A 16,040-nucleotide genomic window follows, 5' to 3' on the forward strand; every position below is an offset into this window, starting at 1 on the left:
TCTTAGCTTCTTTGAAAGTAGCTTAAATGCAAAGAGATGAATGTAGTCCTTAAATAGCCAGCTCATCCCACAGAGAATCACACCTTTCCTCCATAACATGCGCTGGCCTCCATTTCAGCATGCTGCCCAACTTGTTTGCTCTTTGTACGATCAGCATAATTAGTTTTAATTGACTAACACTTGAACACAGTCAAACCACTCAAACCCACCACTCTTGGCATTTATATAGGAGGGTTGAAGGCACGGAGATGAGAGTGTTCCATTACCCTTCTCCAAGGGCACATGCTAGCATTCCTCAGCAGATTCACTAATGGGTGAAATCTTTATAGCGTTAGGTCAAGTTTATGCTCTCAAGTAGATATTTTTGCTTCTGGGTTTCAGTTTGATGTACTGCTTATGCACAAGGGATTTAGGAATCACCGAAAATTTCAGAAAGTACACTTAAGAGGGAAGCAGAGACTATTTTAAAATCAGTTGTATGGCAGAGAGAGCAAACAGTAGACAAGTAGCAACAGAACACCTGTACATACAAATTTTTTGGGACTAAGGCAGTACACATTAAAGTATTTGAACCAAGATTCAGAACAAATACCTCAGGTCAGATGATTGCAGTTTTCAAAAACCATTTATGAGGTGCAAATTCTTTGGAAATGTCATATCCTGCTATCTCCTTGATGGCCATTTATAGTACGGTCAAACACAAAAAACTTACTCTTCCTGCATTTTGTATGATGCCTGTATACAGTACATCTTGCTGCATTTCTTAATGAAAAAAATTAATAAACACTGGAGTAAGCAAGATGTAAGCTGACATGAGTATTAATAGCTGACTTTAAGTGCCCACCAGTGTTGTCTAATCCTTGGTGATCCAGAAAAGGTCTATTTTAATTCCATCTATTGTCAAAGCTATGGATGACCATCTGTGCTCCACACACTGCCCCCCTGGGGTTCTTAAGGACCAGCCTTACTCTTCACTTAAATCCTGGCATCCCCCATTATCAGTGAGACAGATGCAGTAGAAAAGAGTTCAGCAGGTGGCAGCCACTTGATTTGACCACGTGATATATTAGGAAACAAAGTTGTAAGGTCCATCCTCTGTACCAAGGCAAGTTTTTGCACATTACATTTTAAAACTAGCACATGACATATTTACCAAATATATTTAAGTGACTTCCAAGTATTTATCAAGCACTATAAAAGTGAAAGAGACCAGTTAACCAAACTGGTTTACATATAGATACAGCTATGCCTGTCTCCAGCCCAAAACATTCAGCCTTCCAGTAGCCTTGGGAAGAGAACAAAATTTGACATGCTGTTGACTCTGTTGACAAAAATTTAACACATTCACCCACTTTTAATACAAATCTACCCAATAGAACCACTTGCTCATACCTCTGTCAGGCTTTCTAGATAAATGAAAACTACTTGCACTAAAACAGAGGTAAAATTTGCATTAGAACTGCTTATCTTCAGTCATATATAAAAATACTCACAGATCCTTTTATGAAGTAATGTTACAGTATTATAAAAATTACGTTGATGTCACGTTTTCCACCACTGCCATACTTGCTCTTAATCTGCATTAATGAGAGAGGAAAAATATGGGGGGGAGGGAGGGGGAAAGTAAATTCATAAGCATTGTTAGTTCTGAATCACTAAGAATCATATTTAACACTAAAAGCTGGAGGGGAGGTTATATGAGAGCTGATTTAGTTAACTTTCCCTTATTTTACTCTGCCACAGAGAGTCAGACACAGAGGTGCGGGGAATTTTCCAAGGGTGCACACGAAATCGTTGTCTGATCAGGAGTGTTAAAGGTTTTCCCGCCTCCCAGCTCTGTCTGCTCCCCAGGAAAGGCTGTAGCTCCCCTAGACTAAGCCAGACTCTTGCAAAGGGCGCATGACACACACACACTGGAGGAGAAGCTGCGAGTTGTTCATAAACGATTTATTTTATTTCAAATATGTGCCCTTTTTGATTCATCAGTGATGTCTGGAGAATCATGTCCTCCACCAACCAAAGACAGAACTGATTTGGAAATCTTCCACCTGACTTATTTGCTGTTGATACCTTGACACCGTCTCCCTCCTCCTCCTCGGTAGCTGAAAGTATGGCTCAGAGTGAGCATAAACTTGCACCTTATTCTGAAACGGCTAGAAATATAGTGAACAAAGAATTAGTAAATCAACCACTCAGGGAGGCAGAGGGCTATGAATATATAGACAAATACAAAACACCTTATTGGGATTTTCACCAATTTTCTTTTTCTGCAAGTAAGATTAAAAACTACTTTGACTTTAGGGTCCTCCTGATCCCTCCTCCTTATCCCCCAAGAGAAACAAACAATTCCAAAAATACTTGATGTTTCTCATGTTTTTTATAAACATTTAGAAGTCTGTTCCTCTCCTTCCAAAAAAGCAGGTAATGTGGTATGGAGTGAACAAGACCGGACGAAGCATGAGTTTCACATGGATGAATTGCTCATTATCTCTTCTTACTATTTGGTACAGGTATGTGCTTTGCATTTCCAGTGACTTAGATTGTAAGACATGAAGCAAGTTATTTTGGATGCTGATGCCAATCTGAGCATTAAGGAAAAAGTAACAGTGCCTGGCTCCTGGTACAGGTGGTCATGGACTTATGGAAGTTTCTCGGTTTAATATTTACATGGATGTTTTAAAATTACGGTCTGTGAAATACATTTTCCAAAGATGCTCCTATATTTGAGAAAAAAAAAATAATAAAAGAACCCTTGATCCAAATCCCATCTCTTTTAAAAGTCTTGTTAAAAATTTTGATTCCTCAATTTATCTTAACACGCTTAAAAGCAGAATAGAGAATAATGACATTTTTAGAAAAGAGAAAGATGCTGGTCTCTAAGGAGACCGTCGCTCTTTTTTCATAAGTAAATGACACTGAATGGTGCGGATTCGATTCTTTGCTGGGGCAAACTCCGGCTGAAGTTTTAGTGTTGACTCATACCATTTCATCGCCTTTTCAAACTCTTCCTGTAAAGAAAGAAACAAGAGCACAAAGAGTCAGATTCCAAAAGCACTAAACACATTTTCTATGCCTTTCCTATCCTAAGTAGTTGTGTAGTGTGATATGCACAAAAGCAGCTGAACCAATTCACATGGTTTAGGATTTTTTTCCCTTCTTCCCCAAATAAACCGCTATTTTCTTGGGCTAATGACTCAATTCTGCATAATCCATGGAAAGGAGTCAAATTACTGTTGCGAATTATTGATCCGTGTTCTTGTCTTTTCCTTTTAATAGTACATCTTAGCATTCTTGATGTAAAAGTAACTTTTAAAACCAGATTTCAGTCAGAATTTATATGGATAAAATCTTTAAAATCATGGACAGTGCAAACTCACCAACTTTTCTGAAAAGCTAGCATTTTTAGAAACAATCTGAAATTATTTTTAAAAGATCACTCAATGTAGAGAGTAAAAACTCAACAAAAAACCGCCAAAACTTAAAGAGCATACAATAGCTAGAGAATTTCAATTGGTAAGCTGGACTCAGATTGGTAGTTAGAAGCATTTATGTGGAAATAGCATCTGATTTTATATAGCTGAAATCTCATTACCTATGCTACTCTGCTTTTTTATTAACTAGGAAAGCATGCCAACATCCAATAATGTATTAGAAGAAAAATGAGAGGGGAAAAGACCCAAAACATTTTGGGGTTTTCAGTCACTTTCAATACTGTTTTTGTTCTATTAAGTTCCTTTTCTCAGTAACTTTAGTTGTACAGTAGAGATAATACTAATTTCTAGCCATATTATAAACACTAACTAGATCAAGGTGAGTTGTGAAGTCTTTGTTTTTTAAAAAGTACATTTTAATAGAATTATAGACAGTATGAAGAAATTTGAGTTCAATCTGTAAATTACATTAGACATTGATAATCCATATATTGAAGCTGAACTTCCCTTGTGTTTCTTCCCTACAACTGTGAATTGGATTTTACTTATTATTCTAAGCTTAGCTCTTCAGGATGAGGACCCAGTTTATCATTAATTTTCCAGTAGAAAAGTATCTTGTGTTTAGATGAGCAGCCAACACAAATTACCCATTGTTTGCTACTGGCTTAACAAAGCTTTGCAGACAACATTCTTAAACTAGCTTATAAAAATGTTGGCCTTAAAGTACTGAGTAATACGAGTAAAATGAATAATAGAAGTTTTGCCTTTCACAAAAGATATTCCTTCTTGATGATCCTACCCCGATTTCTTGAACGCTGTTCCTTCAGAATTATTTGTGAGAATACCATTTTTGTATCCATGTAAATACTGTACCAAAGACAGATCTAACTGGGTGACAGCACACTCACCATTGCTACGTAGACATTTGCCAGTGTGAAATGATTAACCACAAAGTGTGGCGCTATTTCCACTGCCATGGTGGCCACAATAATGGCATCATTCCAGAGTTTTGCGTTGTGGAAGATGTTTGCTAGACTTATTAGTGGCACATCCTGAAAGAGAAGAGCAACAAACAGTGAGGTTCTTTCCATTGAAGTTGTCAGAAGACTCCGCTACTCAGCCACTCTCACTTGGTTCCTACCCACTTCCCTCTCTGGTGACATTAAAAGTGATGAGCCAGACCTGTTTTACTTTAAAAGGGCATTTGGGCCCAAGTTATAAACAAAAAACCCCTCACATCCACAACTACTCTCAATAGTGATAAACACTACTGTTGGATAGAAAAACAACTCAAAAATTAGCTCACTTAAGTGTCCTAGGATGTTTTTTGTCCTGCCTCCATCACAGAATTATTATTCTGATGTTGAGTAATAGCAATAAATAAAATTTTCTCAGCTAATCACTGATGGTATGTTTTTTATTTCCTGTATTTCCAGACTGTGACCTTGTCTAACTAACAAAACTGTTGAGCCCTGGAAGCCATAGCAGACTCTGGGACCTGGGCTTCATACCTTCAAAGGACAAAATACAGCTTAGTACCAAGTCAAATGCCCTCAACAAGACAATAAAACATTCTGGATGTGATCCCTGCCTCCTTGACCTCCACATGTCAAGGAGTACCTTTGGTGGATATGTCATTCATGTTTGCAAAGCAGATATTATGGAAGTCAGAATCACAAAAGAAGTTCACAGGAAAATTAATTACCTTTCATTTACATAAGAAAAGTCAAGAGAAAGTAGCCAGACTGCATAAAAGCAAAGAAGAGGATAAAACAAAATATTAAATAGCTTTCAATTCAGTGCTAACTCTGAGTACAAGCGTAGTTGTATCTGCAAAAATCCACACTTTTCTCTGGAGGCAGCTTCAAGATGGAGGACAAAAACAAGGCACAAATTAGGAGAGTCATCCAGTCTCAAGCAACTTTACATCATATTTCTAGAAAACAGCAGTACTACACCATAATCTTGCCAAGCTGTAATTTCCAATCCATAGTCTGACCCTTACAAATCACACAACTAAGGGTTCCACTCCTGAGGAACCACTCCCCATTACTAAGAAAGACAGGAAAATAAGCAAAAGCTTGATGCGTTAGATCTTGGTTCCAACCTTGTTTTAAAAGGACAACACAAAGATAGAGACTCATAGGAGACATACACAGGATATGCAGTGGGGATGTGCATTTCTTAGTTGAGGCATTTCTACTGTAAATAGCTAACTCCTCCTAATAATATCCTGAAAGCGTAAATTACTTTGACTCCCAATTTTCAGAGAAGGGTTGAAGACCAAGATTCAAAAAGGAGTATACATTTTGCAGTGCTGCACAATTTGTCGCTCAGGTCCCAAAGGAAAATTTACAATGTATAGTAAGGAGCCTATGCATTTATCAGTTTGCAAGGGAGAGCTTGGTGTATAAGAATAGACATTATAATGCTCAGCACAGCACGTGGCAAGGTGAAGAGTACAAAGTACTTCAGCCAACTGAAACATTAAACAGAAGATGATATCCAAAGTACTGCCTTTTTTTTGAGTGAAGTACAGAACTGCTGCCCAAAGTCAAGCAATAGTGTCTAGTTGAGATTCACACCCTAAACGCTTAAGATTTAAGCATTTAAGTAATTCCTTTAGATACCACCTCCTATCCTCTTTAAAAGCACAACCAGAAAATATACTGCCTATATCTTGGGTTAGAAAACTTGTCTAGACAAAGGCTGATTAAGACTCACAGTCCTATGTAGCAAGCCCAGAATGCCCAGAGAGGTGTCAAATGCACTAAACTGCAGGAAACACTACTGAGCCTTTTCTGCAGTTATCTTTTGTTTTTGCTTGTTTGTTTTTTTTAAGAGACAGTCCATACCAAACAGGTGGTGAAAGTCTTAAGGTTTCACCTTAACTAGCCAATACCTAATACCTTACAGAAAGTTGATAAAGTGTCTATAATTGTTGGTCTTAAAAATAATCTGTGAAAGCTCTGTTGCGACAAGCAAAACATTATTTCATCTGAGTAGTGGCCACACGCATACACACCTTCATGTGATGGGGTGCATAGTGCAAAGCTTGCCGTAAACAATCAATTGCCTTCTTTCCTTGGCCTTTCACCCTCCAGTAAAGAGCTGCCATGCTAGAGAGGACCCATGAAGTCTGATTCTGGCAAAAGAAGAACATGAAAAACTGTCATGTAAACACCTGTAGTGAATAGTCTTATCTTTCACTCTTCAAATTAATTTGTTATACTGAGGTAGAGGGTGTTACACTTAAAAATGGCATTAAACTATTCCAAAGCAACAAAAGGTTTCTTATCTGACAACACATATGCAATTACCAGGTAAATGAGACTGCCAAATGAAACACAAGTTCTAAATGCAATGTCATTTTCTTCAGAAAGGAATACCAGTTAAACAGCTTTCAGCAGCCACAACAGCTTCTAACCAGCTGTCTGATGCTGAGCATCTACATGTGTAAACACGTTAGCCAACATGAAGGAAAAAACTCAGTTAAATTAACTGATTGGACTTGTAGGCTCCCTGCAGTCATTGGAAAGAGAAGGGATGCCCTGGGATACAGCTCAGACCAGACATCTGACAAAGCTCAATGGGTAACCTTTGGTGCCTCTAACTGGCTGACTCCCATGCCCTGTGTTACAAAGGAAAATACTACGTGCTTGAATTCTGTGGACTCAGACACAGTAAATGAATGTTTATGCTCACATATGCAATTACATAAGTAGCCATCTTGATTTGTTTGATTAGCTCTTGTGAATACTGAATGAGATTGGTAGACAGAAGAACTGCATTTTATTTCCAACACAGCCAACATTGAGAATTCTGTTTCTAGTCTCTGCACTAAATTTTCAGCTTATTTGGATAAAGCTTGCTGTCTGCAGGGGAAACTAGCACTTAAAGAGAAAAAGCTACCATACATCTAAAGTGAAAAGAGACTAAGTCTTGTAACATGAAGACAAGAGTAACATCTTTACTTTCTGGGAATGGACAAAGCTATATTGGCCTCAGTTTCAAAGCATAGTAAGGTTGGTCCTCAGACAGCTTTCAGAAGAATAGGCTAGGGGCACCAAACTGGTTTGACTGAGACGTCTTTTCTACAGTAGACTGGGATATTCTCCCTACTAGTTGTAAACACAGAACAGCAATCCCTACATCTCTATCTACTTTGCAGATCCTGGGAAAAAATTTATGTCCCTAATCACCTCATCCTAAGGTGCTCAACTGAGGTCCTCAGCAGCCTTTAGCCATAGAACTTGGTTTTCTCTGGGGACAACAGGAAGTGCAGCCCTGCACATGGTACCACACCTCTGCTTGAACACATCTGACACTTCAGCCCAACACTGGACGAGGTAAAAGAAGCAGGTTGAAACAGCAGGAAGCTGTCTGACTGCTGAATGCCAGAAGCATCACTGTAGAGGTGAGACATGGCTTAACTCAACTTTCCATAAGCTCCAAGTCAACGTAGCATAAAAAGAAAGAAGAGGGCTGAGAACTGTTGAAATAGTTTAATATATCAATAATCAGCAATGCTGTTCACTACAGGGCAGGAAAGCCTGGAAAATCTGACAAGCTTAACTTTCAGTAGAGAGATATGAAAGACACTTGACGGTGTAAGCACAGGATATACCTCAACAGAATACCTGTGAGGGCATTACAGATGCTAAATAGACACAAATCTCTAGTCCAAGTACTAATACGTTCCTTGCCTGAGATTTCACGTGAATGATTTGAGATCAGATTGACCACTACATCAGTCATTAGCAGTAAGCCCAGACTTCTCATTTATACTGTTTACACATACCTTTTCCAAAGCTTTGGCTATTCGAGTACCAACTTGTTCTAGTGACTGGGGCGAGTACTGGTCTTTGCCAAGATTCTGTAGCACCTGTGGAAGAGGAAGTACAAGTGCTTACATGCTGGTACCTAGTAAGAGATGTCTCTTGTTTGTTGGTTGCTTTTTTACCCAGCCTTTTACAAATGCTGTCACCTGCTTCAACCTAAACATCATTGTCTATCTTGAGTTAATACTATCTGTATCATCACACAGTGTTATAATTCCATGGCACTGAATACTAAGAAGCTAGAAGTTCGAAGTATGCTGACTTGGACTTTTCTTTCACTTTTTTATCCACCAAAAGCTATAAATACGGAGACACTAATGGTGTTTTAGGATTTCCCTCAGACCAGACTGTATATGGTTGGGAAAATATTCTGGTAACATTTGTTGGTTGCTGGTTTATTGTTCTTACAGTTTTATCTGGGCATTAATTCACTGAAAGTCACCTCTGGAGACAGGACACTGAACTAAATGTGCCCTGAATCTGCCATGGTGTGGCAGCATTTTTGTGTCAGCCTTCAACTCTGGCATACCTCTTTCAGTTGACTTTCTCCAGTGTAATGCAAGCTGGCCCGACTAGAGACACCTTGCAGGTGGTCCAAAGTATGCATACTGGCTGGTAGGTTTGGGTTACAAAGGGGCTCCATGGCTGGTTCTTGCAGCTGTGTGGCAAAATCAATGTGTTCTGTAATGCTACAAATGTCATAAAACAAGCTGAATTAGTTAAGAGAAGAAAACAGAATAGTCATTATGCAGTTCTCTAGTGAAAGTAAACTGCTCAGAACCGGGCAGAATCTCATTTGAGAAGCTCAAGAGGCAAGAGAAAGTGGATCTTCCATCTGCACTTGCACTTTTCTTTGCAAGTCTATTGATGAAATACCACATAATGTTTTCAAACTTCCTTGAAATTCTGAAAGTTCTTTCTTAGTATCAAAATCTTCACTTTATGCACACTGAAGATGTAACTGTCTTGCTTTGTGTAAGTAACTCATTTAAAGGCTCACATACAAGATACTTACTCAATGTTTTTAGCAGAAACAGCAAGCCATGTGCTGGCTACAGCTGTAAGCTCTACCCTGCGAAGCTTCAGGCATTCATCAGGACTTGGCCAGCCAAGGCTACGATAGTCCCGCCTTTTTCCTTGAGAAAGTAAAACAAAAACAGAAAAAACTTTCTGGAAGCAGAAGACATTATATTTCAGTATGATGATTTATAAAGTACTTTATACCAGTGGATACATTCCCTGCATTATAAAAGTCACCATCTTGCAGTCAGATTTCTTTAAGAACATTCCTGAACCTAAATGGACTGAACAGAACTGGTAGGATGCAAAGACAGAACCAGATTGTACGCAAGACAGCTTAGGAGATGGAGTTTCAAAACCTGTTTCATTACACTTTTCCAAAACTACAGATTAAAAACAACTGCCACCTCTTGGTTACAGGTATTATCTCTACTTAAATGTCCTTAAAAAAAGTTCATAACTGAGTCATCATTTATATTCTACAGTTACAGTTAAAATTAATAAAAGTTGTGTGGTCTATCTGTTGACAATCCCAGGTGAAAGACACTGCCCTTTCTGTTCAATGAGTATTGTTTAAGAAAGTCAGTGGCTTTTACTGCATTCTTACACTCAAGATAGCAACATTTCTGAAACTATTAAACAATTAAATCTTAGCCCTTCCACTTTTCAGAAAAGTTAAGCAAGGCAGGGAAAGGTTAAATAACTTGCTTTATGTTAACAAACAGATCACTAGGAGAAAGAAGAACATGATCTTCACATCTGAACCAAAGCCTACCGAAATCTCCCATTCCCTTCCATTTGGTGGATACTGTAGCAAGTCCAAGGAATCAAGCCTGTGTTAAATGTTAGGAAACATTTTCCTCTGATATAAGAAACATCCAAACTATTTGGAACATAAAAAAAAAATAAATCCCAGTAGCAGTAGATTTGCACAGTGGGAAGCCAAGTTTAACACCGTGCCAATCTATTGCACCAGCTATGCAGAAAGCGTACTTATTTCAGTACTTATTTCTAGTTACCTGAAATTTTGCCCATTTGGATGCAAATCCTATTTCTCATACAAGTTATAGTAAGCCACTTCACCATAATTTTGCAAAATAACAAAGATGTTTGTAATACCACGTATTTTGTAAAGTATTGTGATAAAAGGAAAATTAATTTTGAGATACACTAGGAAACTTCAGAGAGAAATGACCCGTTCTCATCACCACCACTGTGAACTATCTGTGAGTTCTTACTGGCATGAATAGCAAAATTCAGCAAGCGGTATGGAAATGCTGTAGAGACAGGTCAGTAGTCTGGGAGGTAGTCAAACACAGGAGAGATACCATAATTTCCTTGTTCTACCAAGAAGTCCCCAAGTGACCTTCAATATGTTACTTAAATGTTGGTGATTTAGTTCTTGCAAAGAGGATGTCAGCAGATCCTGCATCACAGGAATGTTAGGAAGGTAACTACTCTCCAACAGAGGGATGCTGTGTAATAAATCCACAAAAGTAGCTCGGATGGAAAGAAGATAAATATTGAGGAAAGGACAGGTGTGTGCTCACAGATGATAGTCTGTTTTCATGTAATCCTTCCCCCTACTTCAAATATTTAATTCAATAACCTACATTTGTCAGTTGCTAAAAAAGGAGCTTGTTAAAGTTTTCATGTAAAAGTCTTCAAAATGTGAAACCACTTTCCAGGTCATCAAATCATCAAGGATTAAGATGTACTGTAGAGCATATTTTTCCTTACACAGTCCTACAACATTAAGATTTTAGCTCCATTGCAAGATAAGACAAAAAGCATGGGGGCCAATTACTTGGGTTTTATTCTTTGGCACCACATTAATAGATTAGTCTCCAATTCCTGTTACTCAGTGAGCAAAAACTCCACTTCTCTTTCCAAATCTCATCTATGTTGGTGCGAAACTCTACCTTTCTGTAGCTCCAGTATTCTGGAAGACAGTCTATAAGTTTTCTTTTATAATATCACCAAACAATTACAGCAGAACACTTATTTTTATTTATTTATTTCATTTTTATTAGACTAAGCTTTCTGCTTTTTGTCTTTGAGTTGTATGTCTTATGTTTAGTCAATAATGAGTCCAAGCTCTTATTCTGCATCCTGATAAACTAACTTCTCTGCTCATTCAGTTTTATCGAAAGATATCATCATTAAAACCCCCTCTTCTCTTTTACTACTTCTACTCACAGTATTTACCCCTTTCATTCTCCACTCTTACCACTCGACCCCCAGAAGTTTTGGGGAATTAACTAGAAAGTTTTCATTCAATAAATAAAGTTATGCTGCACTTCATCAAGAAGGAGCAGAGGGAGGAGATTTCTTATTTTCCTGTGTACTCATATAGAAGGCACATTTCAGTACATAGTCTTTGTGATGCTTATTTTTAGTAATAAATCAGTGTAATATAAAAGCTGCAAAGGAAATAAGTCATAGTAATGCAAAAGCTGCAAATGATTCGCTTTCTCTAGAAGTAGCAGGTTACCTATTGGTCCAGGAGAAGGTATCTTTGGTCCACTGATCTCTAGCGCAGTTTGGTAAAAGTTTTCATTTTCTCCATTAGTCCCTTCTTCCACAGTTCTCCCAGCTGGCTCCTGGAGATCCAGGCTTTCAGTTTTGGGTTTCTTTAAACGTTTGACCTGAAAAGTGATCTATCAAAAGAACAGTATTAGCAAGGTTAACAGTAAGAAACACCATGGATGTTATCAGCTCCAATACATTACTTATTTTTGTAACAAAGATGTTACAGATGAGATTTTTGTCTCTCTCCTTCCCTCCTCATGTCAACCCATTCTCTAAGTCTGATCCCTTACAGTGCATCATGCCACGCACACAAAAATTCTTATCTCTAACATAAGAGAAAACCAATTTAACTGCTAGAGAAGTGAAAGGCATTTTTCAGTATGTATTTTACTTGTAACATGATGACAACAGGTATTTTCTTGTTTTCATGCTAACCAGAACTTTTACTTAGAATCTTTTTTCCTTTGCAACTGTGAGCAAGGTTGAAGGCATCCAGCATCACTCTACACCTAAGCTCTTGCTGCTGATTATCAGCACTTATATGATGCCAGTTGGTGATTGATTAAAACTACTTGTTCCTTTTACACAAGCTATCAACCATATCTTTTAGGCCCATAGGGAGAATTCACGTATCTCCCAGTGTTAAACTCCCTGAACTGTCCTCATCTTTCCTCTGCAATAGTTAGTTAGTACGAGACTTCGTAAACTCATTCAAACTTACCCATTCAGCTTCATCATCATCACCACAGTCCCCAAAACAGGAGCTAGCCAGTCCATCCTGAGATCCCTTCTTCAGGACCCGGATTCCCTGCAAGTCCATCCGACGACCTTTTACCTCCAGTGCCCCTTCAAAAGCTTCCTGAGGCCAAGAATTTTCAAACTCATCCACCAAAGCCAGCATCTCTTCAGACATCTGATCATCTTCTAAACCCTCCACTCCTTCTGAACCATTGCTTTCTGCTGTTACTGCATCTAAGAGGGAATATCACAAAACTTAAAAATTAGTTTCCTTGTGCTTTCACAAATTGTATAAAAATAATCTTTTTTCTGCCGCCTGACTTTTCCACTTGCACAAACCAAGTAACACTGACTATTCACTGCACACTGCAAACAGAACTAGAGAATGCAGACTTCCCTACTGCAAATAAGCATCCATGAAATGCAGGGAGAAGAACAGTGAACAGAAGGAAACCAGTTTATGGGTTACTCGTTACTATATGGGTAGAGGGAGGGAAAACATAGCTTCTTGGAGGAAGACAAGAAGATTTCTGAAAAATCTAGAAACTCATTAATTTGCCAGCACTGATTTTGTAAGGCTGAACTTACTTTCCAGTCTCAAGAAGGAGGGATCCCTTGCTGAACTCTGAGTAAGGACTTGCAGATCTTCTGTACCTCCCTCAGAGTGTCCTTCTGTCACTGCTGTAACTGACTCATAGTGGTCATCAAAGTATTTCTCCTTGCCATAACTGCCATCTGTATTTTTCTCATGACAGTGGTCTGAAAGAGAAAAATTACTGATAAACCATGCACGAATGCTCCTCCTGGATACAAGCGCAGAAGCTGTACAGTGGAAGCTACTGTCTTCTAGTTTTCTACGTATGGATTGAAAGAATTATTCTACAAGGTATCAAAAACTTAATCCAGTGGTTAAAAAGTTGATCTGCTTATTGATAAGGAAGATCATGTAAAACAGTTACAGGAAACTAAATTATTAGGTATATGCTGTGAACTACCAATGAAAGAAAAAAATCAGCTATCTTTCAAGGGAAGGTTGCACAGTATGTCAAAAATTACTGTGTGCTGGAAGCCAGTCCAATGAGCACTCCCAAGGCATATTTCTAGTGACAGTGCCCCATATGTGGGGATTGCCTGCCATATGAACTTCACTTAAGACACCACAATGCTCACCATGCTTATGTGCAAGAGAAAAAGGGTGAAGGCAGACTGGTCTGGGATTGCCAGACTGATCTTCAATGCCAGCAACACAGCATGTTGGCACAACCAGCTGCTCATTAAACAGACAGACAAAAGCTATGAGTATTAATATGTGCTAAAAATCAGAAGTTTATTCAGCCGAAAATTTAAGCTCTATAATTCTGTGGTCAGCATACAAGCTCACATTCCACCAAATGCAAAGATCTAGGAATAACATTGGAAAAAATCCAAAGGTAGAGTCAGTAATGAGGAGAAACAGCAAAAAGCACAAACTTGCAACATTATCCTTTGAGTATCCTTCAGTGCCACACTCTTAAGCCTTCAGAGGGTGACCACCTGAAACTCTGTAGCAATATTTTTGATATTAAATACATTTTAACTACAGATCTCAGTTTTCTAATAATAACTACTTGTCAGTCTTCCAGGGCAAGAGGTGTTTAGGGAGCTGCTCCCCCAGCCGGCCTGCAGAGCTAATGGCATGATTCTCCACACACTTGAGAGGCTGGGAGCTGCCCCAAGCCCCACAGCACAACTATGGGGCTGAGATGCAGATCGGGGCACCTACCTCTTATCACGAGGGAAGCTTGTCACCACTGAGAAAAATATAATTCATGTACAAAGCTACTACTCTCAAACACCCCCCTTCCTTTATTTCAATCACTTGTGAGTGAAAATAGCATACATATATAAATGAATTAAGAAGTGCACTGTGAAAAAAAGAAAACTTAAACGCAAGATTCTCAAGTATGTTCCCTATTCTACCCTCCTGAATGCAAATGGTATTGCTCCATGCATATGGAAAGGATTATTTTTTTCAACAAGCAGCATAAACTATCAGGAATGTTAATAAAGTAGATCAGTGACTCCTTTCCACTTCACATTACAATCCCATTTTAGGTCTCACTTTTTTATCACGCCAGAGGGATGACAGGATGGTTCTACCTCTCATGTAAGGGTAACAACCTGTTCCACCACTTCTCTGCAAAGTGAAACTACAGCTTTTAGCTGTTTGCTCTCTGCTTTTGCTTCTGGGAACACTCAGGAGGCATCATTGGAGGAGAAACAGACCAGTTTCTCCTGACATGGGGGATGTGCATGCGACCAAAATAAAAAAAATAAAACTATATTCGTAAACCCTCTGGGAAAACTATTTCTTGTCCTACCTTTTCTGCTGTATATAAAAAGTCAAATAATGTTATGAGTAAATATATAAAACTCTTCTAACATCTGCCATGCAGTTATACTCAGCCTTTCCTACTCTATCAGTCATTAATTCTTTCTTCAATCCCCTCCCCACCTCTCCCATTCTGTCAGTAAAAAATTAATTGCTTTCATTAAAAAAATAAAACAATCACTTCAATATATGGAGATCCTCATGTTTAGTTTATGAGAAATGGTGTGCACAGAACTCTAAAGCTGAAACTAGTTCCCCTGCCTGACAGCACACCAGCCTGATTTTAATGCAAGTCAGGTGCTTCTCAGTAATGTGATGACCACAATTCCCTTTGCTGAAGGTCTGCTCATCATTAGTATAAAGAAAAAAGCAAAGGGGCTGAAAACTAGACAACTATTTTAAATTGAAATAAAAATGCCAAAAAGGAAAAAAAAAGCTGGATATTACAAGCAGAAGGAAAAAAATAATGGCACTTACAATTCTACTTAACATGAACTCTGTTAGTATTAATTTACAAACACTGATGGCTAAAAACAGACTAGATGGCTGTACTGGCTTTCTTGGGATCTGAGAGCTGCTATATATAGAAACCTGAGTGACCTAATTTTTTCAAATTGCTGCTTTCAGTTGTCTGACGTTGCTGAAGAAAAAAAATGCTGGCTGAAAAACCAATGGAAGTTGAAGATCTCTGATGACTGTACCATGAAGCTGTTGGTACTGAAAAACTGCAAGTCAGAACTTCACAGCTTGTATCAGCCAGATGCCTGAAGCCCAACAGGGAAGACCACCAGGTAGGAGTGTGAGACCAGCAAGGGAACAACACAGCCCCAAACTCCAGGCACATTCACTGTCTGCAGAGCATTAGTTGTATCACTCCAATACTTACAGCACCTCAGCCATGCGAAGGACAAACGTGACTGCTGACCTACAAATGCTCAGCCATATATTATTAATACTTCACACATATTCTGGTTGTCTGAATCTGCACATGTGAATTTTAGGTGTAAAGTCCTGATACAATGATACTGCAGCCACAAAAATTTGAAGTCTAAAACTTCTATATAGTACTTGATCAATTCAGCTTACTCTATCCTGAAAATTTACTGG

The 16,040-nt window shown here is 38.6% G+C and overlaps 1 protein-coding gene across 4 annotated transcripts in view; it reads right to left on the reverse strand.

Moving 5' to 3' along the window:
* Positions 1 to 1,929: 1,929 nt before the first annotated feature.
* Positions 1,930 to 16,040, reverse strand: part of TTC17 (tetratricopeptide repeat domain 17) — a 55,602-nt gene continuing 41,491 nt past the window's right edge. For 3 of the 4 annotated variants that reach the window (XM_027642524.1, XM_027642528.1, XM_027642527.1), the window contains exons 17-25: positions 13,151 to 13,321; positions 12,546 to 12,796; positions 11,787 to 11,952; positions 9,288 to 9,408; positions 8,802 to 8,961; positions 8,233 to 8,316; positions 6,457 to 6,576; positions 4,340 to 4,483; positions 1,930 to 3,008 (exon numbers count right to left, since the gene is read on the reverse strand). In XM_027642524.1, the coding sequence (XP_027498325.1) occupies positions 2,877 to 3,008; positions 4,340 to 4,483; positions 6,457 to 6,576; positions 8,233 to 8,316; positions 8,802 to 8,961; positions 9,288 to 9,408; positions 11,787 to 11,952; positions 12,546 to 12,796; positions 13,151 to 13,321 (1,349 nt within the window). In that variant the 3' untranslated portion in view covers positions 1,930 to 2,876. The remainder of the gene's footprint in view (positions 3,009 to 4,339; positions 4,484 to 6,456; positions 6,577 to 8,232; positions 8,317 to 8,801; positions 8,962 to 9,287; positions 9,409 to 11,786; positions 11,953 to 12,545; positions 12,797 to 13,150; positions 13,322 to 16,040) is intronic. The other variant, XM_027642525.1, reaches the window with a different exon arrangement.

Source organism: Corapipo altera, unplaced genomic scaffold (genome assembly GCF_003945725.1).
Source record: "Corapipo altera isolate COAL_440 unplaced genomic scaffold, ASM394572v1 23b, whole genome shotgun sequence".
Classification (NCBI taxonomy): Eukaryota; Metazoa; Chordata; class Aves; order Passeriformes; family Pipridae; genus Corapipo; species Corapipo altera.